A 24,895-nucleotide genomic window follows, 5' to 3' on the forward strand; every position below is an offset into this window, starting at 1 on the left:
GAAACGAAAGATAACGGTGCGGAATAGCAATACAAAAAAATATTTAGTTTCTTTATTAGAACATTCTGAAACAAAACACAATATTTGAACAATTTTTGGTAAATTTTTCAGGACTAATATATAAATTAAGTGAATAGACAAAACCCCGCAGTATACATTTTCAGCCAATTAAAAATAATGTAGAGTCCCAAAAGATTGCGTCTAAAGTTAGGGTGATTTGATTTGTCACATTGTGATCAGGCTTGTGTGTCAATGTGAAGCTGTATACAATGACTACTAACTGCCTTGTCCAGTTTCCAAGCACACAGGATCTGACTCCGGTCCAACATCAGCCTCTTTCCTGGCAGCCACGGTGAGGCAGTAAGTGGAGTTGGGGCTCAGTCCAGTGAGGATGTATCTTGACCCGAGTACCGTCAGTTCCTGAGGTGACTCCGATTGGGCCTGCGGCTTGATCATCAGCCTGTAAGCTGCGTCGTTGGCAACGTCCTCTTGGGGCCACTCCGCCATGACCATTACACTGGTAAGTAGTGTGACGTTTAACACAGGGGCGGAAAGACCGTCTGAAAATGAGTATGGAGGAAAAAAAACAGAACTAGAGTGAGCAATTTAATGATGAACAAATCCCTGCAGATGGCGCTATAGCATTGGACTCACCACTCTCACTGATGTCTCTCTTTCTGACATGCGCCACCACTAAAAAGAAAAATGGATTAGAATCTGCAAACACACTTGTTGAAATACAACCTGTACTTTCATATTAGCAGGTCCTACCACTCGTAACCGTCGATCCTTGGCTTTCCCCGGCTGCGTTGCTGGCCGTGACCAGCAGGTCTGAATAGTCGATGTTGACCAGCAGAAAGCAGGACAGGCCGGTGGTGGTGCACAGTCGGGAGCTGAGTGAGATATTGTGCTTGTATACAAAGTATGTGGTGGCAAACATGGAAGGGCTCCAGGAAACTCTGGCGACTGTGATGTTGCTACTGTACATCACCATGGTTGGCTGACATGGAGCTGGAGGGGGTAGAAATGAGAGTTGAAGATGACATATTTTGTCAGCCATTTCATTAGGTACACCTCATTCTACCTGTTGTATCATTAAGAGGCACAGACTGGTCGCCGGTTCCAGCCGTGTTCCTGCTCTCCACTGTGGCCGAGTAGGAAGAACCGCAGGGAAGCGGGATCTCAAACGCGGTCATGTTTGTCCAATAAGAAGACACCTCAAACTGGGCCTGGCTGTTTCCCAGCAGGGTCCCCGATAACCTCAACAGGTACTCTGTGTCTGCGCAGCTTATTTCCGTCCAGGTGAATCGCAATGTCTGGATCTCCATGGACATCATGAAAGGCTGCACTTCAACACTATCTGGAGGACACGGGACTGAAAAGAAGGAGAACTTCACTTAGCTGGGTAAATATATTACTCAACTCATAATAAATTCATAAAAATCCATTGGGTGATAATTGTGTCCACGGGAAACAAACAGTAGCTACCTGCTCCTTTTTGCACAGGCTCGCTAAAGGAGCTGTTGCACGTGCCGTCCGAGGCCTGTACGGAGAAGTTATACAAAGTCCCGCAGTCCAGATTGGGAATGGTACAGGTGGAGTAGGTGCTGTAACAGTAGAGCATCTCTCCACTCGGCGCTTGCGCGCAGCCGTAGTAGTCCACGGCATTATCGCTGGGGGTCCACGAGAGCACTGCAGACTGGTTACTGCAGTGGAAGGTTACCGAGAGATCCTCAGGCTGACATGGACCTGCGGAAGGTTTAGAACGAATGATAGATCTGTTATCTCTGTAATGTGCTTAGTGTTTGCAATTGACCTCTCCTTTGAGAACATTACACCAAGCCAGTTTACTAAATGAACTCGTCATACCTGTGCTGAAGGTAACATTGTGACTGGCCATGCTGGTGCAGTTCTCATGACTGGCTGTCACGTGGACTGCGTACTGCTCGTCACAATGCAGCTCAGTCAAGGTGCAGTTGGTGGAGGAGTCGCCGCAAGTGTGCGTATGTCCGTCCGCAGACATCGCGACTACTTGGTAAGTTGCAGCCACCGGGGAGCGGGTCCAGGACACCAGGGCGCTGCGGTCCTCGCACGAAGCACTGACATTCACCTCTCTTGGTGGACACGGTTCTGAGAAAAGGATTTGTATTCTAAGAACTAATATCAACTCAACATTTCATTTTCAAATCATCTCCAAAACATCTACCCATGCTTATTCTATAAGGTGGACTTCTCAAACTGCTGCACGAATCTGATGAAGCGGCAATGATGATGGTGTAGTAGAGGTCACACTGTGCCCCTTGCAGGGTGCAGTTGGTGCCTGTGCTGTTGCAGTAGAGGTACGTGTGGTCGCTAGCCTCCGCCGTGGCGATGTACACGGTGTTTCCCTCACTGCCTTCCACAAGCTCCCAGATGACAATGATGGAACCATTGTGGCATTCAGTGAAGGCTGTGATGCCCGAGAGGGAGCAGGGGGCTGGGGAAAAGGCAGATTGACTTCATGGGTACTTTCCTCACATGAAAATAGCATTAAAAGAAATAAATGAAGTACCTGTTTGCAATTCAATGGTGGTGCTGGGATAACTGTCACACTGGCTGTTTTTGGCAGTCACGCTAAAGTTATAAAGAATGCCACATGCCAGGTCCTCAACCTCGCAGGAGATGTTGGTCCAGGTGGTACAGTTGGCCGTGCTGGCGTCTTCTCCAATCGCCGAAACGGTGTAGGAGTCAGCACCCAAGGCGGAGTCCCATGAGATCCAGGCCGAATTGGTCACACAGTCAAGGCTGCCTTGGATGCCCTGAGGCTGGCATGGAGCTGGAGAGACCAAAGGTGGTAGTGGAAAGTAACTATCGGTAAGTACAAATACTTTTTTTTTTTTATCCCCTGTACTAGAAAACACAAATATGTGCTTTCTACTCCTGACATAGTAAAAAATGGGCTGCCAAAATGAAAACTGAATGTGGCATTTTTGCTTATCGACGTTCTTTTCCACATCCAATATGGTGGCAATGTTGGGGATATTTTTAAAATCCATTATTTCTACCAATTATCCCAGTGATTAATCCAGCAAACAGATTAAATGTGATTTCAGTGCAGGTATTTTGGGATTTCTATGATGATGATCCTTCCCTTGAATGTGTGTGTGACTTTAAAAGGCGGGGCTTAGTGTGGTGGTGCGTGACGTATGCAAGGGCGGAAAGATTCCCCGGGAAAAATTGTGTACCTGACAACGTGCTGTAGTTCTGAGTGGGTCGGATTTGGCAATTTCCTTTGACTGCCGTGATTTGGATGGTGTAACTACTTCCACAGTTTAGGGGACTGGTGGAACATTCGTTGCTGGTCGTGTTAAAGGTCTCATTGCTTCCTTGTATGTTGTCCTCGTGTACCGCAACTAAGAAGTAGTCCGCATAGCCGACGGAGTCCCAAGAAACCGTCAAGTTATTGGACATGCAGCTGAGTTGGGTGCTGACATTTTGAGGAGGGCATGGAGCTTTGAAATGATGGAGAAAGCAAGAGAATATACAGTTGGTAAGATCAGTAAAATCCTAATAAAAAAAAAAAACAGCACTAACAATTGAAAAACAAATGTTTTAAAAACAAAATAATGGTACACTTATCCCTCGCTACTTCGCTTTTCGTTTATCGCGGCTTCACTACAACGCGGATTTGTTTTCCAAATTAAAACATTTAAAAGTCAATATAAAACTTCTAAATTGAAGAAACATGTGTCCAACAATGTAGTATTGCTCCAAATGTTCATTTACATTCCTTTAGAAGTCCGTTTTCGCGTGTTACACGACCGGGAATTAGCATCTTTCCGCCAACTCGTTAGCTTACTCAGTACTTCTTGTTAGTGACCGTACTTTAAGGATTTCACTTATCGCGGGTAGTTTTTGAAACCAATTATCCGCGATAAACGAGGGATTACTATATCTGTGTACCATGCTAACAATTAACTCATAGCATTTTGCTCTTTCAGAAATCCCTCACCTGCGTCAAATACCAAAACTTGACTGGGAATACTGGAACAGTTGTCATCCATTGCAACCACTTGAACGGAATATCCGCAACCGCACATGAGATCATCCAGCATATAGTTGAGGTCAGAGGTCTGATGGCTAACATTGCCATGGTAACAGGAGGCTGTTACTAAGTACTGCGTTGCACCGTCGCTGGCAGACCAGGAAACGGTAGCAGTGTTGCTGGCACAGTCCTTCGCCACCGAGACATCAGTGGGACTACACGGCACTGCAGGTGAGTAAAAAAAAAAATTTCAACCTTTTGTTTGTAAAATGGCGCTGAATCATGTAAACCTTACCTGAGTGCACACTGTGATTTGCTACGGAGGTGACATTACACTGCTGGTTGGACGCTGTGACGGACACGGTGAAGTTTTGTCCGCAGGTCAATCCAGAAACGTTGCATTCGCCAGAGTACGACATGCAGATTTGGGAGTTGCCAATGTCAGAGTCCATGGTGGCTGTGTAGTGGTTTGTTCCATTGCCAGGTTGCCACATGACCATGACCGTATCAGAAATGCAGTCCTGCATGGCATAAACCTCACCGGGTGGGCACGGCCCTTAATAGAGAAGATATGAACTATGATAACCTCTCAGTGCTAGTGATTATATCAAGTGTCAGTGTTTGACTTACATGTCTGTATGGGAGTCGTCGCACTGGTCATGCCCTGGCAGTTATCGTTGTAAGGTGTCACAGTGAGGTTGTAGTTTGCCCCACAGTTAAGGTTTGACAAGTAGACTTGGGTGTCATTGGTGTTTTGCGAAACACTTTGGTATCCATCCATTTCAAGCGAGATCACATACACTGTTGTCCCATTACTGGCATCCCAGCTAAGCGAGGCAGCGTTCAAATCACAATCCACAGAGGCAAGGACATTCTGAGGTGAACATGGTTCTGGAAAACAGAAGAAAGAAGGTTGATGCTGGAAATGGGTGAACTCAAAGAGGATGACTCTGAATAAGGGAAATGCAATATACCCATGTAGATGAAAGAGCTGTTGCTAGGGAGGCTGGTGCAGTTCTCATCCTTGGCCATCACCAAGACCATGTAGATCTCCCCACAGCGCAGGTCGTCCCAGGTGCAGTTGGTTTGGTTGCTGTAACACCGGTGGCTGTGTCCATCAAGACCAATGGCTTCTGCAGCGTATGTTTTGGCACCTTCACTGGACCCCCAAAAAACAGTGGCTGTGTTCGCCCCACACTGCTCATGGATGATCACGTCACGAGGGATGCAAGGAGCTGTGGGTGGAAGAGAGAACTCAATATAATCACAAGTCTGGCTAAACAATGATGAAATAGGAGTTTTTAACGATTCTGTTGTGAGATCTTACATGTTTTGACAAAGGCAATAGTGCTCGGGTCACTGTTGCACTCGCTCCCTTGTCCTTGCACGGTGACGCTGTAGTTCTGTCCACACGGAAGAGACGCAGTTAGGCCCGTCTGCGTCGTATTGTAGTTCTCCACATAGCCCAGATTTCCTGTGGCCGTGATGAGGTAAAACAGCACGCCGCTAGCAGGATTCCAGGAGAGCTGCAACTCCTCGCTCTGACAAGGTGACTGAGGCAACACAATCACAGGCTGGCAAGGGTCTTAGATGAGGAAAGACAAGTCAGGAGGGAAGGTTATCACATCAGAAAAGTCACCTGCATAATTTCTTGAGATCCGGATAAAGGAAAATCTTTCGTATGGCAAAATTCATCGTAATTCTAGAGCAGAACAATTTGTCATACCTGTCTGAACGTATACGGACTCGCTAACTTGGCTACAGCAGCCGTGACTCAGTGCCTTGACGGTGAAGTTGTACATCTCGCCACAGGTGAGGGATGAGAAAGCACAGGAAGAACCTGTGGAGTTACACCAAAGCTCATCCCCTCCTGAGCTTGATACAGCGCTTGCCAAGTAAAGTTCCACTTCAGGCTTCATCTCCCAGGATAGGACAGCAGCTTCAGTACCGCACGGCCGGACAACCCCAACATAGCGAGGTCGGCATGGACCTGTGGTATAGATGTGTTAGCGTTATCGGATAATCTTTGGACACGGGGTATGGAAACAGATTTTTAGCAAACCCACGTGTGGTGAAGTTTGAGTTCATATGAGACGTGACGCTGCAGTCGTTGTTGCTGGCAGTGAGGCTCAAGTTGTAGGTTTCACCGCAGTCTAAACCCGTCAAGTTACAAATACTCAACAGGCCAGCTTGGCAGTGAAACTGACGACTTCCACTGGCTGTCAGGGAAATGTTTGCTATGCCGTAAGGAGGGCTCCAGGACGCCACTGCAACCCCATCAGAGTTGCAGTCCACTTCGACATCTACGTTGGTGGGCAGGCATGGAGCTGGGAATAGAGAATGAAAATATTTTGCAAAATGGGTAAAAGTCCATTTTCTCCTTTCAAGTGGATGTTTCAGGAATGATTATCAATGGTTAGTATTAAGTCTGTACCTGATGTGACCATGACCATCGTGCTGTTAGAGCTATTATACTGCTCTCCCAAGGCTATGGCCCACACATAATATAAGGTTCCACACATAAGTCCCGAGACAGCACAGCTGGTGTCTATGTCTTCCGCCTCGCACGTCAAATTGTATCCATAATGGTCGTAAACGTAGGCAACGTAACCCACAGCAAGCTCACTCTGCTCCCAGGAAACAGTCATTGTAAGCTGCTCACAGTCCACATTGGCCTGGACATTGGTCGGTGGACATGGTTCTGAAGCGACAGGAAAACACACACACTTAGCTATTGGCGGGACTTGGTCCCTATCATCAGTTTGTCTGACTAACCCGTCATGAGTCGGTACGTTTCCGATTTCGCTGTGTTGTTGCAGACATCGTTTTTTGCAGATACGGTTACGTTGTAGATCTGACTGCACTGCAAACCAGTAAGGGTGCACTGGGTGTTGGTGCTGTTACAGGTGGCAGTCAGACCCTGGTCAGTCACAGCCTGGACACAGTAAGACCCGGCGCCTTTTGTTTCACCCCACATGACGTGAGCTTGGCTCACAATGAAGTGAACGGAGAGATTCATCGGGACACACGACTCTGCAATTTGAAGGGTTTCAAATTATGAACTCCACCATTTGTGTAATATTTAATGGATCACAGTACCTGTGATGAGGAATCCCGACATTACGTCAGTGCTATTGCAGGCGTCTCCCACACTCGTCACAGTCCCGATGTATCCCTCGCCACATTGCAGAGATGTGAGTAGACAGTTGGTCTGGTTAGTGGTGCATGTTGCCGTGTGGCCCGATGAAGCTGTTAGTTCAGCCATGTAAGACACGGCTCCAATGCCGGGTAGCCAAGATACAATCGCAGATTTGATGTCACAGTCCATAACGGCTTCAATGCTCTCTGGTGGGCAAGGCTCTGCAGATTTAAGAACGATGTCTCAGTACCTACATCGTGATTATTTCTGTCATTCTTGTTTAATCACAGTGGAACGGTAAACAGATAATCATGAGATAGTCATCAAAGTGAGAAATAATTGACAATTCTTGGAGGTTTTTTGCTTTATCTGAAACACCTTTAAATGACAAGATGTAACCAAAGATAATTTGTGGTATCTTCCCAAGTACCTGATGAGAATGTGACCGTTGTGCTGTTAGAGCTGTTGTACTCCTCCCCCAAGGCGACAACCCAGACGTCATATGGGGTGCCACACATGAGCCCCAAGACCTCACAGGTGCTATTTGTGTCGTCCACCTCACACATCAACTTGTAGCCTCCGTAATTGTCGTAAACGTAGGCAACGTAACCCACAGCGAGCGTACTCTGGTCCCAGGAAATAGTCACTGCAAGTTGATCACACTCCACATCGGCCAAAACATTGGTAGGCGGGCATGGTTCTGGAAAAACAGTTAATGAGCACTCTGGAGTTCACCACCACCGCCAGATTAACACAGATGCGTTCTCGATGCTGTCACCAACCTGTCTTGAGATACTGAGTGTCAGACGTCAAACTGTCACAAGCCTGATTGTGTGCTGTCAAAGTAACATTGTAGATCTGACCGCACTGCAGGCCACTCAAATGGCAGCTTGTTCCTGTGCTGTTACACATAGCGACTGTGCCTTGATCAGTTCCAGCCCAAACGGTGTAGGAACTCGCTCCATCTGCTGCAGTCCACAGCACTTGGGTATCGACTACTCTGTAGTAGACTGAGATGTTTATGGGAACACAAGGATCTGGGGAGAGAGATGTGGTAGTTTCTCTCCGAACTGGTCGTAATAATAATAATAAAAATATCTCTCAATTAAACAATTTCATTTTACCTGTAGTGAGCAAGACTGGAGTAGTTGCTGGACCAGCGCAGCCAGTGTGCATTGAGTCCACTATTACGGAGTAGTTTTGTCCACAGACCAGGTTGTTAAGTTCACATGACGTTCCCATCTCACTGCAGGAGGAACTGTGTCCATCGGTGGTGGTTGCAAGGACGCTGAAAGCTGTGGCTGCATCAGCCGTATTCCAGCTGACCAGAGCTTTTCGGGTGGTACAGTTTATCGCTGCGGACACCTCGCCAGGGGGGCATGGAGCTAGAGAGCAAGAGAGAAACACGTTTGTACTGAGGGAAAACAAATGGGGAATTTTGAGAAGGCGTACCGGTTTGCTTGGCTGTGGGGTAGCTCATCTCACTCATGCAGACGTTGGTGTAACCCATTACGGTGAAAGTGTAGAGTTGACCACAGCTCAAGTCCAAGAAGGAACAGTAGCCCATATTGGTTTCACAGGTAGAGTTAACACCAGAAGCAGATGTGGCTTCTACAGTGAAGTTCTGAGCCAGTGAACTGACTTGATGCCACATTACCGTCATGATGTTGGAGCTGCAGTTAAGATCCCCTGTGACGTTCTCCGGTTTACACGGAGCTAAGATCGTGTGGTTTAATGAAGAAAGAAAAGATCAACCATGGATGTTTCATCTGCTCTTTGACGAACAAAACCTCATTTCAAGTTAGGACTCACCGGCTTGGACCTGGTAGTCAGAACCTACGATGATTTCACACTGAACGGAGGACGAGGTGACCACCACCTCGTAGACATGGCCACAATGCAAATCATGGATAGAGCAGTTGTTGTTTGTGGAGTTGCAGGAAGCTCTGTGTCCATGTGTGCTGATGGCCCAGGCCGTGTAGTTGTCTGAGCCGGGCGTCTCTGACCAACTCACATTCATCACATTGGTGTAACAGTCCATCACAGCTACAACGTCTTCTGGGAGACAGGGAGCTATGGAAGACAGGTTGAATAGAGGAGTTATCTTTCTGGGGTTAGGCGTCCTTCATGTACTGGAGTAACCTAATATTCAGTTTTTAGTCTTTTCCTTACCGGAATCAAAATAAATGTCCGCATGTTCAGTGCTGTTGCAGCTCTCAGTGGAAGCTACCAGAGAGGCCGAATACGTGCGGCCGCAGTGAAGTCTGACAGCACAGGAAGTGTCGTTGGATGCGCAGGACGCCACATGGCCATGGTCTCCTATCACCTCCACTGTGTAAAAATCGGCTCCATTGCTTTCAGCCCAGGAGAAGTTGCCTTTGTTCATCCCGCAGTCCACGTGAGCAGTGAAGTTTGTAGGCTGGCAGGGAGCTAAAGATGGAAAGAAAACATTCTGTAACCATAACATACCGATGTTGCGATGGTAAATGTACTATACCTGTGCTTAATTCCATAGAAGGGCTGTAGCTGCTGTGGCAAACTCCATCCTGGAAGGCAATGTAGAAGGCATATTGTTGTCCACACTGTAGGTCGGTGAATGTGTGTGAGGTGGTTGATATCATCAGCGTTGAAGAATCAAGTGTGCCATAGAGCTTCTCGTATTTCAGGATGTAAGAAACCCCTGGCACTGGACTCTGGTCCCATGAGATGGTCACTGTATTGGTGTCACAGGCGACCTGGCCCGCCAAGTTTGTGGGTGGACATAGAGCTGGTATGATACAAAACTGAAGTTAGTCATCACAAATGAGTATGGTGAAAAAAATCCAGACAGCCCCCAACACACCGGTTGTCAATTGCACAGTTGAGCTCGGCTCGCTCCTGCAACCCCGGTCCACGGTCACCACGGTGACGGAATAGTTTTGGCCACATTGAAGGTCAGTGAACTGGCATGAGGTGGAAGTATTTGAGCTGCAATTGTGTGTTTGCCCATCATCGGCTATGGCTGTGGCTATGTACATCTCGGCCCCTGTTACGCTGTACCAAGACACTATGTTGTTGTCTTCACACGGTGGAGACATGGTGACATTACTGGGAGAGCAAAGGCCTGGAGAAAGACGAACAAAACAGATGAATTGAATCTTTCTCTTAATTGTAACCTGATGTGATACTGAGAATTGCACCTGCACTGAAGCTGTAGACTTCACTCGGTGTTCCAGCGCACGACTCTGAGTGCGGCGTTACGGTAATGTCATATGTTTCCCCGCAGTGGATGTGTGAAAGTTGACAGCTAGTTGTGTTGGAGTGACATTGATGTGTGTGCCCATTTTGGCCCGAAGAGGTCACTGTGTATTCTACAGCACTGTGACTTCCCGACCATGACACCAGGGCCGAATGATTGAAACAAACTAATGTGGCGCTAATGTTCACTGGTGCGCACGGGGCTGAAAAGAAAAGAAAAAACATGACAAAAACAATGTAAACTATTTCTGATTCATGATTTGGTATGGTTGACTTACCCGTTTGGAGTGATTGACAGACACTAGGGGCGCTGTTGCAGTGTTCTCCTTCAGCCTGAACGGTAACATTTAGATCCAAGCCACAGGGAAGATCATGGACTACACAACTGGTATTTGTAGTATTGCAGCTGTCCATATAACCATATCCGACTAGCTCGGCTTGGTAGCTCAGGCTTCCGACGGTGTTACTCCAACTGAGCATGGCTGTGTTGTTGTCACACATATACTGCTTGGAAACGACCGCCGGTGGACAGGGAACTGTAAACAGCAGAGTGAATGTTAGCTGTATAAAGCAAGTAAATCGATTTTAACAATGCACCTACCAGTGGTAATGTCAGTGCTTTGTCCAGGTAGACTGTCACATTGGCTTCCTTGAGCCACAATAGTGGTCGTGTAGGTCTCACCGCACACTAAATCTGTTAGCTCACACGATGGGGTTACTGAGCTGCAGGAAACTGAGTGGCCGCCTATGGCTGTTGCGGAAAGGATGTAACCTGTGGCGTCGGCCATTGGCATCCAAAACACAGAGGAGGAATTGGTGCCACAGATTTGGGTGCTGTTCTCAACGTATGGTGAGCATGGAGCTGGGAGGGAATAAAAGTGAGGTTGATAAGGTTAGGGTACATTTACAGGGTGTTCCATGGCCACCGGGCAACCAACATGATACAAATGAAAAATTTCAAGTTGAAATGAACTTTTCACTACCTGTCATCAACACTGCTTGTGAACTTCCTGTGCTATTACAAGTATTGTCCTCAGCTAGCACAGTCAGATCATACGTCGTTCCGCACTGCAGCCCGTTCAACTGACAGGAAGTTGACATGTTCCAGCAGGACGTTTGATGCTGTGAACTGTAAGCCGAAACATGGTACGCTGTGGCCCCTGTGCTGGCTTGCCAAGATACTGTCGCTGCATCAAAGCCACACTGGAGAACGGCGGTCACATTGACTGGGTCACATGGTCCTGTAGGAACAGGTACCAGAAGGATGGATGTTGTATTCTAGGAAATTAATAGTATCACATTTTTAGAAAGTACCAGTGGTCATTGTTGTCTGAACGACGTCGCTAGTGCAGTAGTCGTCGTGAGCTGTGACGTTAATACTATATTGTGTTCCGCACGATGAATTACGAAAAGAACAGGTGAGGTTTGATGTCAGGCAGATCTCAATGAATCCATTTGGTCCCTCCATAGTCGCTGAATAGGAGGTAGCCCCCGAAGAAGCACTCCAAGAGGCCCAAATGAAGTTTGTGCTACAGTCTATCGTTGCTTCCAAGCTCTGAGGTGCACATGGAGCTGGAGAAAGAAAAACATCATTCAGTATACCCCTTCAAAACCATGAACCAATCACACATACCTGTCATGATGGTCTGTGGGACACTATATGGCCCAGGGCAATCTCCATAGCAACCTTTTACAGATACATTGTAAGTATGTCCACAGTGAAGGCTATTCAGACTACAGGTAGTGCTGTCCGTGGAGCAGACGGCTGATGTCATATTTCCAGAGAGGGGGGTGGCGGTGACACTGTAGTTTAGTGGCCAAGAAGAATTTGTCCAACTGACCGTTAAGTCGTTGGTGCTGCAGGACAAAGTGGTGTCGACATCCACTGGCGCACACGGTACTAAGAAAATAAAAAGGTTTGATGTGACTGATATGGATGCACAGTACCAACATTGTTTCTGTGTTTCGTTACCTGGTGCTTGCCAAATGGGGGTGCTGTTGCTGCTGACGCAATTGCCATCAGTGGCTGTTACAAAAATGTAGTAAGGGCGGTCACAGAGTAGGTTTGTCAGCGTGCAGTTGGGGGTGGGGCTGATGCAGGTGAGCGTCTGCTCTGGATTGGTGGCTATCACCGTGTAACTGACTGCATTTGGATCCGAGTTCCAGAAGACATGAGAAGTCCCAGCTGCACAGTCCAGCTGGCTGGACACGTTGGTGGGTGTGCATGGTTCTGCAAGATGGGAGTCAGTGAATCAGTCCGTCACCGTTCTCAGTGACGCGCAAGTGAGGCTTGTGGTCTTACCTGTGTATAGTGGCACAGCGTCTCCCTGGAGACCTGTGCAGTTATTGTACACTCCTGCCACAGTGATACTGTAAACTTCCCCACAGGTAAGATCAGAAAAGTAGCACATTGTGCCGTTGGTGGTGCATACTGAAGCTTCGGCTGTACTGCTCACAGCGACAGCAGTGTACGAGTTGGCACTGTCACTGTCCAACCAAGTCACTAAACTAGGGGCTGGATCACACATTTCAAAAGGAGTGACAGATGTAGGAGGGCATGGCACTGATGGGAAACACAAGGAGAAGGTGAGAAGTTGATATGGCAACCTCAACGATAAATAATACATCCTAAAAAAAATATTCTTACATGATTGCACGTTGACCTCTGTACTGGGCATACTGTAGCAAGACCCGGTGATGGCGACAGTAGTCACAGAGTAAATGCTGCCACAAACCAACCCTCCGCTGGTGCACTGGGTTTCTGTGGAGTTACAATACAGAGGCTGACCCATCCCTCTGGAAATGGTGGTTGTATAGTTGTCCGCAGGAACAGAGATGCTCCAGGTCACCGTCAGCTCGTTTGTCAGGCAATTCATGGCCGCTTCAACATCCTCTGGGCCGCATGGAACTAAAAAAAGAAGACAACCTTATCTATTACGGGGTCTTTTTTCCAGCTAATGCTCAAAATGTTGTACCGGAGTCCATGCTGATTGATGTGGAGGTAGAAGAGCAGTTTCCATCATTGTTGGTGACCGTAACATTGTATGTCTTCCCGCAGGGCAGGTCAGGGATTTTGCAGTTGTTGACAGTGTCACTGTTGCAGCTAAGTTGAGCTCCACTCTGATCTTTTATGATTGCCGTGTAGTTGCCCGTGGACTGGTGGTTCTGCCAGACAATCAGGGCGTGGTTGGCGTCGCAGTCTCTGAACGCTTCAATGTTGTCAGGGGGACAAGGTGCTGAAGAGAAAGAGCAGAAGTGATTGAAACACTAAATATGGTACACTCTGCTATTCCACACTAAATTCTTCTCACCTGTAATAAATGCAATCTCATCACTGTCACTACTGTTACATTTCAGATTAGTTCCGATAACGTGGGCCGTGTAGTTCCGTCCACACGTCAGGTCTTCCACCAAGCAATAGGTTCTGCCTGAATTACAGCTGTGCGAATTTCCATTCATATCCTGAATGACTGCGGTGTAAAATAAGGCGCCGATGCTTGTCGTCCAGGTGACTGTTGCAGAATCTTGGCTGCAGTCGGCTGATGCTGACACAATGGTGGGGGTGCAAGGGACTGAAGGAATGGAGGAGCAGAGAAATAATTATTGACCTGGATTTAATCCAGGAAGTACATTCTCAGTTATCCACTGCTCACATACCCGTCTGAGCAACCTCTCCCAGAACCCTGTCGGTTGAGCAGTTGTCATTGGAAGCCACGATCCACACGCTGAGGTGTTCCCCGCAAGGCACGCCGGTCACGGCACAGCTGTTGGACGAGGAGGTGCAGTTGTAGGTTTGCCCCGTGTTGCCTTCTGCTTCTATAGTGTAGGACAGAGCTCCTGCGGCTGAGTCCCAAGTAGTGATCAAGGTTTCTGAATGACATTGTGCTGCCGTCTTTACATTTGTTGGAAGACAAGGAGCTAGAAGAAAGGGACAACCACTTATTTGGATTAGATGGATGTCCTTCTTCAGTGTTTATTGCAGGGATATGTTCCAGACCCCCAAAAAAGGTGAACAGCAATATATGGGGGAACCCATGTATGTCAGTAAAATCCAACTCACATGTCCGAACAAACTCAGGCTGGCTGACTTCACTGTTGCACTCTGAGCTGACAGCAAGCACGGTGTACGTGTAGAACTGACCGCAGCCCGCTTCGGTGAAGAAGCAGGTGGTTTCTTGTGTCCGGCACTCAGTGAGTTGGCCGTTGTTGTCTTTGGCCATGGCCACGTAGTACAAGGTGTTGTTGGTTGCCTCCCAGCTAAATTGGATCACATCGCTGGAGCAGTCGTGGCTAGTCAGAGGGTGAGCTGGCGCGCAGGGCACTGGAGACAGAAGATGATCAAATTTGATATTTGCCTTTTGTGGTTTTATCTCGGGTTACATTTCAGCTTCACCGCAATTTCCGTGAGCAGATTGTGAGATCCTGCCTAAGATAACGGACCTTTGAGATACCTCGCTCATGTCAATAGACTGCAAAGAAATACAAATTAACGGTGTTCGGTATCTACTCGTAGCGGCTAACGAGAGGATGTGACCGTGAGAAAAGCGGCAAAGATACAATAGGAGGAAACGAAACAACATCCCACTGGGCCCTTATCTGTGGTAAGTAAAATGAGAAGGTGTTGGTCGAAATTTTCCAGGCAGCGCTCACCTGTCTCAAACAGGGTGGAAGTGTTGGCGATACTCTCGCAGTCGTCCGAGATTGCTGTCACGTAGACGCTATACTTCTCGCCGCACTTGAGCATGGTGATATGACAGTTATCGGTGGCTGATGTACAGTTGACCGACGCGCCGGTGCCGTCCACCGCCGTAGCCCGGTACAAGTTGGCACCGAAGGCCAAATCCCATGTTACTGTCACCATACCGCTGGAGCAGCTGTAGACTGTGGTGATGGATGTCACTGGATTTATAGCTAAAGAGGACGAATGAAATCAGTTAGTACCTCAATCAGTCTCAAGACCATCTTGACTATTATTCCCCCCAATGTTCATGAAGAAAATTCATTAGATACTCACTGGACGTCGTGTGCGTGACATTAGAAGGTTCCCCTGGAACTAAGAACACATTGACTGACGATACCCCCACGGTGTAGGTGGAGCAAGGTTCTAGATTACTGATTTGCATGGTTGTGCTCGATGTGTTCATGATGACGGGCGCGTTGCTGGGATTATCGTTGTCGCTCACGGTCACTTGATAAAGCAGAATTTTATCCACAGCGACCCAAGACACTTGAGCCGTGTTCCTTCCGGTGGAGACAAGAGCCACACCCGTAGGCGGCTGCACCACTTTGGAGATAAAATTGAAATGCTACTTAACTTCAATTAAACCATGACCTTCTTTTAGAACCCGCAACCTGAGTAGACTTACAGGTGATGACGGTTCTGATATTACTCCTGGCACTCCTTCCTGCGTTGTTGTCGGCATAAACGTAACAGTTGTACGTAGTAGATGGAATCAAGTCGTTCACTTGCCCGCTCAAATTTGTTGAGGTCTGGTTGTATTTTTTCACGGGCATACTGAACAACTCCTCCACGTATAAGATGTAGCTGTCGGCCCCAAACACACTCGACCATTCAAATAGTATAGAGGTACTTGAAATAGCTCTGGAATATGTGATCTGAGATGTTGCAGGTACTGTGGGAAGTTAAGAAAACGTTTGATATTAGAATGGTTTTAAAAAAAAATCACTTGTCTGCAATGTCTACCTGTCATGGCTTGGTAAGTGTCGTTGCACACAACAGTGTAAAACTCTAAGACCTTCAGCGTCACCAGGTACGTATGGCCGGGTCGTAATCCCTGAACCAGCCTCTGAGTGCTGGGCGGATACGGCATCACCACCACCGGGGCAATACTGGTGGAGTTGACCACTCGTAAGTCCAGCAAATAGACCGAAGCGCCAATGTCATCGCTCCAGATGACATTCAACGTCGATGCTGAAGTCGATGTCACGGACACAATACTACATCCTGAAAAATAAGGCAATAGAGATCAATTCAATGGAGATACCAATCGGTTTATTGAAAAGTTAAAGCAACCTGTGTTCAACGGTGTAGAACACCAAACACCGAGGAGAAATAATGTTTTTAAAAAAAAAAAATAATTAACATTAACACAATAAAAAGATAAAAGAGAATGTTCATTGTCATTTTAGGATTTACTGTGTTTCCATTTTTTCAGACTTTAGAGAACACATCTGGATGCGTTTACCTGACTTTCCATTGCAAACATAATTAATTTAGTTGCTTCAATAATAATAGCAATAATAATAATAATAATAATAATAAAGATAATATAACTATATAAATATATAATTATAATAATTATAATAATAATAAAATAATGATAATAATAATATAGAAAAGTTTTGTATTTCAGTAATTATTACTCACTAAAATGTTATTTAAAGTGCTCACCTGTTGCCATAACCTGTTGCATCTAAAAAAAAAAAAGGAAACACAAGTTAAGTATATGGAAAAAAACTAAATAAATATACAGCGTCCTATTACCTGTATGATAGACAGTAGGACGATTGAAAAAAGCATCCACATCTTATCCAAACGTATTATCATTCCTTTAAGATATTAGATCCATTCACGCTCATCTGTTCTGAGGGCTGATCTGAAATCTTTACCGACCAGGTCGTGTAGATCAACTTGGTGGGAACCAATCACGGTGTCCCAAAAGGAGGACACGAGGATGCCTGTGGGCTCTCTGTCATCATGAGAAGGAAGCAAACGGGATGGTTAGGTGGGGCCACTTTTTACTTCTCCACCCAATCTTGAATTCACACCTCTTCTTTTAAATGAAGGTATACCGTATATAAAAACAAATCAAGTTGAAGTATAACACAGTAATGCTGAGGAAAAAGGAATAATATATGAAGGAATTTTTCTCCACGCTACTGTTCAGATATTGCTTGGAAATATTGATTATCGACCTTGTAAGAAATAGCAACGACATCTTTTAGACAGTTAATAATCAATTAATTTGTAGCTTTTAGTGATTATCGGTGGTTTTAATAAGTTGTGGGGGATGGCAAAATGATGCTTTATTGTCAACTGTGAGAGAAGGAAGTGGAATGAAAACTATATCCAGAAACCCGATCACCTGTACAGTATCATCCACAGGCCCCCACTGACCCATCAGCTGACCTTGTTTACACCCACCATGTTGGAGAATGGGGTTGAGATTTATTACCTAAGGACATGTTTTTCAGCAAGGTCCCCCTGGGTGTCCCCCTGCCTCTCGCTCAAAGTCTCCAACTAAGTTTCGACCTTATTGACAAGATCTATAGAAAATGGATGGATGGGTTTCCATTTCCACTCCCATCCTGAAGTTACATAGATTTACACACCGATTTGCGTCATGTCGGCTGTCGAGGTTGCGTTTTTTGTCGGTTTGCTTACATAACTGCAAACCACAAAACCTTAGTTCTTGTTGGTCAATTATTTGATCTGTTAATAAGGGAACTTAGAATGACCAAAAACATTGCATTGCACCGGTCCGTCAAACATCTAATATTTGCCAACCTGCAGTTAACTTAATCCTTTTCTAGTCGAAACAATCAATAAAAACGTCATAAATATTTCAGCTTTTTTAATCATTTTGCAACAAACGACATTCAATACATATCTTTATGCAAACTAGAACATTCCTAAACAAGAGTATAATTTTTCATCCGTGTATAGTGGACGTCATGGAGTTCTTCTCCTTGCAGTCAGGTGACTCCCTGCATGTTGCAAACATGAAAGTTGTTAATATCGCCTCACCGTTTGTCAATGCTCGCTAACCACCATATTGTATGTGGCTGTTCGTGTGTATACATCAAGCACCTTATCATCTTCCAGCCCAAACAAATGATGTGTCATTCCTTCAGCCCTTTTGCATCTTCTTTTACCTGAGTCATGTTTGCCATCTCTGCCAAGTTTCTGTTGGGAGCCCCACGGGTAATGGAGGAAAAAGTTGCTTGCGAATATTGTTATTCTCTCTAGCTTTGTTACCAAACTTGTATGGGCACATTGATTTTGTTTTCTGTAAGCCTGTGATGCAGTTACAAGATAGCGCATCATGTTGCCGAGCAAAACAATGACCTCGTCATGCTTTATATCAATTGCTTTCACGCATGCAACAATCTCATCTTTGTCGAAGGCTTACATAAGTCATCTAAGATGATTCACATGAAACTTACCGAGACTTATTTTATGCTTCTTCTTCCGCGAGATATCACTGAAGAGAGATGTTATGTTATAGGAAAGCCCTTAAATTCAAATATGGAGTAAGTTAGTAGTTACTTACCAATGCCACCGTTAAATCCTGGGCAGGGAACTAAGAATAAAACAAAAATAAATAATGGAATAAATTAAAATTGTATAAATTAATTACAATTAATTAAAATGAATAAATTAAAGTAATAAATAAATTAAAATTGTATCAATTAATTACAATTAATTAAAAAGAATAAATTGAAATAAATGCTTACCAACACAACCCAGTTATTATTTTTTCTGGATGTAGCTGTCCACATATGCGCCAACTGACCTGAATATGTCCTCTGCTGACAGAAGTTGACTTTGACTCCACCGGGTCCAACCGGCGCCGCCACCACCGTGTAGACATCCCCGCATCTTTCCTCCTGGATGTCGCAGAATTTGCTGTTGTCATCCGCCAAGCACGTGTAATTGGCAGCTGTCCCGTATAGCTCCACCGTGTGCTGCTGGGGCGTCCATGTTGAGTGCCAGTACACCCTTAGGGAGTTGTTTGCCCAACGATACAGTTTGATATTGGTCGGGCAACAAGCACCTGGAAGAAAATGAAGCATCAAAATAATCTCATTGGCGAATAGACCGTTTGCTATATTTACTTGATGAGAAACCGTGATATTTGCACTCGGACGTGTGTCCAGAGCTGCTGATAGTTTCCAGGTTCACGCTGTAGTTGGTCCCGCAGCTGATACATCCCATCAAGCAATGGATATCGGTGGTGTGACACTTGGCGTGTCCGTGTGACGAAGTCAGCGTCGCAGTGTAGGAGCGAGCTCCTCGTCCGGTTGACCAGGTCACGTTGGTCATGGCCTGCGTGACCTGGGTGACATTCATAGACGTAGGGCAGCAAGGACCTTGAAGAGATACAAATGTGGTGATTCAAATGAAAGTCATTGTGACCGCTCGTCGAGAAATACCTGTTTCTAAAATTTCACTGTATCCGGGAAGACTCCGTCCCGCCGTTGTGGTAGCCACGGCTGTGACCTCGAACTTTGAACCGCAGGGCAACTGGGTTAGCTCACAGGAAGTGTTTCTTCCATGGCATGTGTGTTTATCATCGCGCCCGGTGGCAATGATGGTGTAATTTGTATTTTGGGTATTTGGGGTGGTGAATTGGACTTTGTATGAGGACTGGTTGAACTGCATTATAGTCCGAATCTCTGGTGAACACGGAGCTGCAGAGAGACAAGACAGACAAGCAAGGATTCTTGTTCTGACCTCTGACCCCTGACCCAATACGACAACTGTGGCGGCACTCTCATCATTACCTGTCTCGTGCGTGTGTGGCGGGCAAGTGCTATTGCACCCTCGTAGCTCGCTACATGCCGCGACCACCACGGAATAAACCCCATTGCACCTCAAATCGGACAGCGCGCACACCGGCGCCGTGTCATTACAGTGGATGACCTCGTCAACCTGCTTCGCTGTCGTCTGGTAAAGCTCTGACCCTTTGACCGGTAACCACGTGATCTTCAGGGTCTCTGTCGAAACAGACTTTAAAGAAACACCCTCCGGGCAGCATGGAACTGGCGTGGGGGATAGAGAAGGGAAGGGAAATATTGTTGATCAACTGGTCAACTATGTACGTTGGTCAACTTGCGTCCTACTGGTGGTGTAGTTCTGCACATGTGCGAAGGGACTGGAGCCAGCCTGGTTGTAGGGGAAGACGCTGGTAAGGTAGGTATGACCACACACACACAGGAAGTGGCAGCTGGTTCTAGTGGTGTTGCACGACTTCTCGGTACCGTCGTCCCTCTTTATGAAAACCATATAGTACTCCACGACTGGTACCTCATCCCACATGACTGAGCAGTTGTCAGCTTGAGCTTCCTCCACCCAGATGTTGTCTGGGGGACATGGGTCTAACACAAAAGGAATGGAAGTGGGAACAGGCTATTGCGTCTGGTTTATGTGTGGCTGAGTTAGACCCACATGTAATGTAATCAGCTGGAGGTGAAGGGGAACTGGGTCCAGCCGAGTTGAAAGCGGTGACAGAGATGGAGTGATTCTGACCACATCCCACTGGACTGATGTAACAGTGGTTACTGCCTGTGCTTGTACAGTTCTGCCCAGTCGTGCTCCAAGCCAGATAGTCCTCAGCTCCTCGCACTAACATCCAGTGCACGACGATGCCGAGGGACCCACCCAGTGTCACCTGGATGTGGACCAAATCGGGACGTGGTGGACCTTTGAATAAAATCCAGAGGAACATTAATGTACAGTAGTGGTGCCATACGAATCTCCCATTGTCTGGGTAATTGTTTTTTTTCTCCTGACTTTGGGCTCTATTTTTGTAATCAGCGCATCTGGTGCGAATGCTGATAATCGTGATTTCCAAGCCTGTCAGTGCATCACATTCATAGGCATGAGTAGCATTGCCTTGATTGGCCATAATCGGAGTAGACTGATCACACCCACGGTGGCGCTGACCTCCCTCTCCCAGATCATACGGCCTTCCACTGTGAAGTGGGCACTTAGAGATTGACTTCCATCCTTGACGCTGTTGTCATATTTATAAATGAAATACGATGACCTTCAATTTTCATGCCAAGCAGAAAATAAACCCAATATGTAGACACGTCAAAGTAGAAATGTCTTCTGCTCACGTGTGATCTGGCACACAGTGAGGTAGTCACCGGCACGACCCTCAGAGTCCCACGCTTCACCCTTGATGCAGTAAGTTGTGCCAGCCTCAAGGTCACCAAAGGTCATGTTGTGGTCTGTGGTGTTGACCTTGAGGCGTGTGCTGGAGCCTTGCCGGATGATGCAAAGCGTGTAGAGGATGGCGTAGTCAACGGGGGACCAAGTGACCAGGATGGTATCATCATCAGGGGAAGAGGTGCTCAACTCAGGTGCCATAACCACTGAAGACAAAATATACAAAGATGCACCAAATACTGAAAGTTGTTTTGCAAGAGATTTAAAACAGGGAGCGTCCCTGTGATTAGATGTCACTGCGTTCTCCCTGGGGAGTGAACAACACCTTGTTCTCATGGTTTCTCTTTACATTATATAAAACTCCCCCATCTCATTGGATGGATACAGTTTCCACCATTCTCCATAGGCTGAAGATCTGTGACGATGACAATGAGAAGTGAAACGACACACTGTAATGGCCAGCGGAGTGAGACAAGTCATTGTTCGATGGGAACAACACTGTGGCAGTCTTTGTACACAGATTAGCTTGAATTGTTTCGAAAGACCAGCCAAGTGAAAATGGTTGGAAATGGTCATCACTCATATATTTGGTACAGTAATACACGATCGGTTCCAGGTCATTATATACCCATTGTCCAATTCCCACCTGTCTTGACCTGGATGGGGTGTGAAGGTTGGCTCCGCCCTCCCGAGTTGATTGACATGACGCTCAGCCTGTAGTTGGTATAGGGCTGAAGCCCAACCACGGTGGCTGGGGAGCTGCTCACTACACTTTCGGAGAAGAAATCACCGCTCTGAAACACTGCCCTCAGGTTGTAGCTGGTTGCCCCGGCAACTTCTGCAAACTCCACAGTGATGCTGTCGCTATGCTTGGAGTAGGCCCGCACAACGCCGGGCACCTCAGGGGCTACTGATTGATTTAAATACGTTAATGCAGTCGCAAAGGATGTCAGCCCAAGATGGTTTTATAAAAAGTACCACCATAAAATCATTTATAGAAGAAAATTGAGTGAAAAAATACATACCATTTTCAGCTGTGCCAATCTGAAAATGACAAAAAGTGATCAATAAATGCAACTGTTTATAAATGACACTATTTATGTTTTTCAGGGACATCAATGGAAGGTCAGGGGGGTGATGACTATTATATTCCGAGGGAACAAGAGAAGCAGCAGTCTGCGCATTGCTTTCACTCAACACGGATTTCAGTCAAGGTATTTCTTTCAGGTCCGAATGAATTTGTCCATTGAAGGAAGGGTGTGCATGCCACACACACTTGATGAAAGCTGTGAAAATCAAAAGAGCCTGTGTGTTCACAATCATACGGCTGTGCAATAGATTGTTGATCTGCAAATGAAATGGTTAAATAAAAATTCTCAACCCTGTAAGTAGGTAAGGAGGAGAGAATATCATTTTAAATGCGGAGAGAAATAATCCCCAGTAATGAAACAAAGCAATCATGACTTACCTGTGAAATGGTCAAAAAGAGTTTCAGCAGCATCAGCCATGTTGCCATGGCTGCACACTTTCTTCACAGCCGGGAGGCAAGATGAATTTTTTTGGGGGGGTAAATAACTTGAAAGTGCAGAGCTCTCTGGTTGCTTTTGCTCCCTCAGATGAGCCGATATTGTTTCTGCAAATACCAAAGGGCCCGAGGGCTGAAACTCCGCCCCTCGGGGGTCGTTTGGGTGGCCTATCTGAGTGAGAGGAAGAAGCTCATCTTTCAAACATTGGAAGAATTTACCTATGCAAGTTAATAAGCCTTTAAAATAAATCTTGTATTTGGTTGACTCGGATAATAATAAGCATATGCTAAATTAATAAACAAATAAATACATTTAAAAATTTTAAAAAATAATAAAACACTAAAATTAATAGATATCCAAAAGGTGAATTTTTTTCTCCATAAAATTACAGTATTTGATAGAGTTTGTCTTCAGTGTCATTATACAGTACAGGTGTTGTTACACCTACATAAAGAAACAGGTGGATTGTATATTTCTTTGCATGGTAGAAGTTATTCCAGCCAGTTTGCCCTCAGGTTGGTAAACACTAAAAACTGCATCCATTGCTCTGAACAATCGACAAGAACCATTCAGCCATGTCGTTTGGATGAATCCCCGTTCGGAACAACAGTAGAACACGATAGCCCGCAACCAACATTGACCCAACACAAACTCGGTAAGAGGATACGTTTGGTGCTCAAAGGCCTGCGAGACGGACGGCCATTGGATGCGTTAAATAGGCGGTGGCGGCTGATATTTATTTGACCCAGCGGGGGTTTCCTGTAATTTTATTCTGACCTATTTTTTAATTTGATTTATCGTTTATGGCGTTAGCCTTGTGGCTGATTGTGAGCGTCAAATGACAAACCAATTGAAAGCTGAAACAGTTGAAATATCAGGAAATTAATTGAGAAAAAAAGAATTACAATTCAAGTACAGTTCAGTTATATTTAACTTTGAATCAATGTTGTGCTCAACTAAAAACATGCAACTCAAGCTGTTTTGCGTGTATGCATCAATGTTTTGGTCAAGCCTTTATGCTAGTGCTAACACAGAATAATGCTTGTCCTGATTGGTCCACCAGTATTTTATAGATGACCATATTATTTCTAGTGGAGGTAAATTATTACATTTCATAAAAGTCTTAAAAATCCTGAAGGTCCCCTGGAGTCAAAAATATTTGTCCATGTGATGCATTAAAAACTGTCTTTTGTGATCTTATGCTGTTTTTGTGCAAAGCCATTTAATGTTTCTTGAACCCTCGTGGCGGAATGTTGCTGCGGGAGGAGCTGAGCTTTAGCCAGGTCTGCCGTCAGTCTCTTGGCCATGCGGTCCGTTGTCCTCTTCATGCTGCGAGCGGCCTCGATGGCTTGGTCCAGAGTCCTGTTCATTTCCTCCTCCTTGAAAACCCAAGGAGGAAATCAACATCGGGTGTTTGTAATGGAAAAATATGGTTCGTGTTTAGGGAAAGACCACCTTGCTTCCTATCCTGCAGCCAGGTTTTTGGAAGGCAGGGGATGGAGTGTGCTGAAAGTACACGTCGCTCGGCAGCAGCGCTGAGTCGGACTGGGTGGAACGCTTCCTCTGATTGGTTGCGTGCGGTTCTTTCAATTTGTAGCTGAATATGACAAAAATTTTCACGTGAAATTGCCGGCTGGAAAATGTGTTTGTGTGCTTACCTGGCAGGTAGACTGCAGGAGGAGCCATAGCTGACCTGGAGCAGTGGCCTTTGCTCAGGTGTGAGAAGAAAGCGTCTCTCTTTGATGATGACGCCCTCTGCTGGGAGAAATAAGAAATGTGGTAAATGTTTTTTTTTTTTTAATTCTGCATTGTGAAATCTGTTTTTATAATTTATTAATTATTATGTTAATTTATTACATTATTGTATTTAATCTGTTGCTATTAGCAACGTGCCTCAGTTTTAGAATATATCAAGAGATGACTAGTAAGACAATCGAAGTGGCCAACCTTTTCTCTTTCTTGGCTCCATCTCTGTCGAAATCCAGTCTTCAAGTTTTAACTGTCTCGCGTTGAAATTGCTCAAACTCTGTCTGCTGCTTGATGACTTCCAC

At 45.8% G+C, this 24,895-nt stretch overlaps 3 protein-coding genes across 5 annotated transcripts in view; 1 reads left to right on the top strand and 2 right to left on the bottom strand.

The window, feature by feature from the left end:
- Positions 1-38: 38 nt before the first annotated feature.
- Positions 39-4,127, bottom strand: LOC133165253 (fibronectin type III domain-containing protein 7-like). The gene is made up of 10 exons (XM_061294763.1): positions 3,992-4,127; positions 3,225-3,491; positions 2,552-2,815; positions 2,207-2,476; positions 1,870-2,130; positions 1,489-1,749; positions 1,085-1,375; positions 772-1,011; positions 655-693; positions 39-560 (listed from the first exon to the last, which is right to left on the bottom strand). The coding sequence occupies exons 1-10, from the start codon at positions 4,092-4,094 to the stop codon at positions 277-279; spliced, it is 2,280 nt and encodes a 759-aa protein (XP_061150747.1). The 5' UTR covers positions 4,095-4,127; the 3' UTR covers positions 39-276.
- The window catches only part of gpsm2 (G protein signaling modulator 2), a 32,381-nt gene continuing 11,599 nt past the window's right edge, over positions 4,114-24,895 (top strand). For 2 of the 3 annotated variants that reach the window (XM_061294765.1, XM_061294767.1), the window contains exons 1-3: positions 4,114-4,255; positions 22,429-22,532; positions 24,510-24,623. Coding sequence is in view for 2 of the 3 variants with exons in the window: in XM_061294767.1 (XP_061150751.1) it covers positions 24,619-24,623 (5 nt within the window). In the remaining variant the exon portion in view is untranslated. Of the gene's footprint in view, positions 4,256-22,428; positions 22,546-24,509; positions 24,624-24,895 lie in introns of all 3 variants that reach the window. The other variant, XM_061294768.1, reaches the window with a different exon arrangement.
- On the bottom strand, positions 18,594-24,530 carry fndc7a (fibronectin type III domain containing 7a). Its single transcript, XM_061295731.1, has 13 exons — positions 24,503-24,530; positions 24,300-24,427; positions 24,083-24,223; positions 21,965-22,229; positions 21,267-21,524; positions 20,593-20,847; positions 20,268-20,522; positions 19,929-20,186; positions 19,578-19,835; positions 19,260-19,514; positions 18,938-19,198; positions 18,695-18,724; positions 18,594-18,625 (listed from the first exon to the last, which is right to left on the bottom strand). The coding sequence occupies exons 1-13, from the start codon at positions 24,528-24,530 to the stop codon at positions 18,594-18,596; spliced, it is 2,424 nt and encodes an 807-aa protein (XP_061151715.1).

Source organism: Syngnathus typhle, linkage group LG13 (genome assembly GCF_033458585.1).
Source record: "Syngnathus typhle isolate RoL2023-S1 ecotype Sweden linkage group LG13, RoL_Styp_1.0, whole genome shotgun sequence".
In the NCBI taxonomy this organism is placed as follows: domain Eukaryota; kingdom Metazoa; phylum Chordata; class Actinopteri; order Syngnathiformes; family Syngnathidae; genus Syngnathus; species Syngnathus typhle.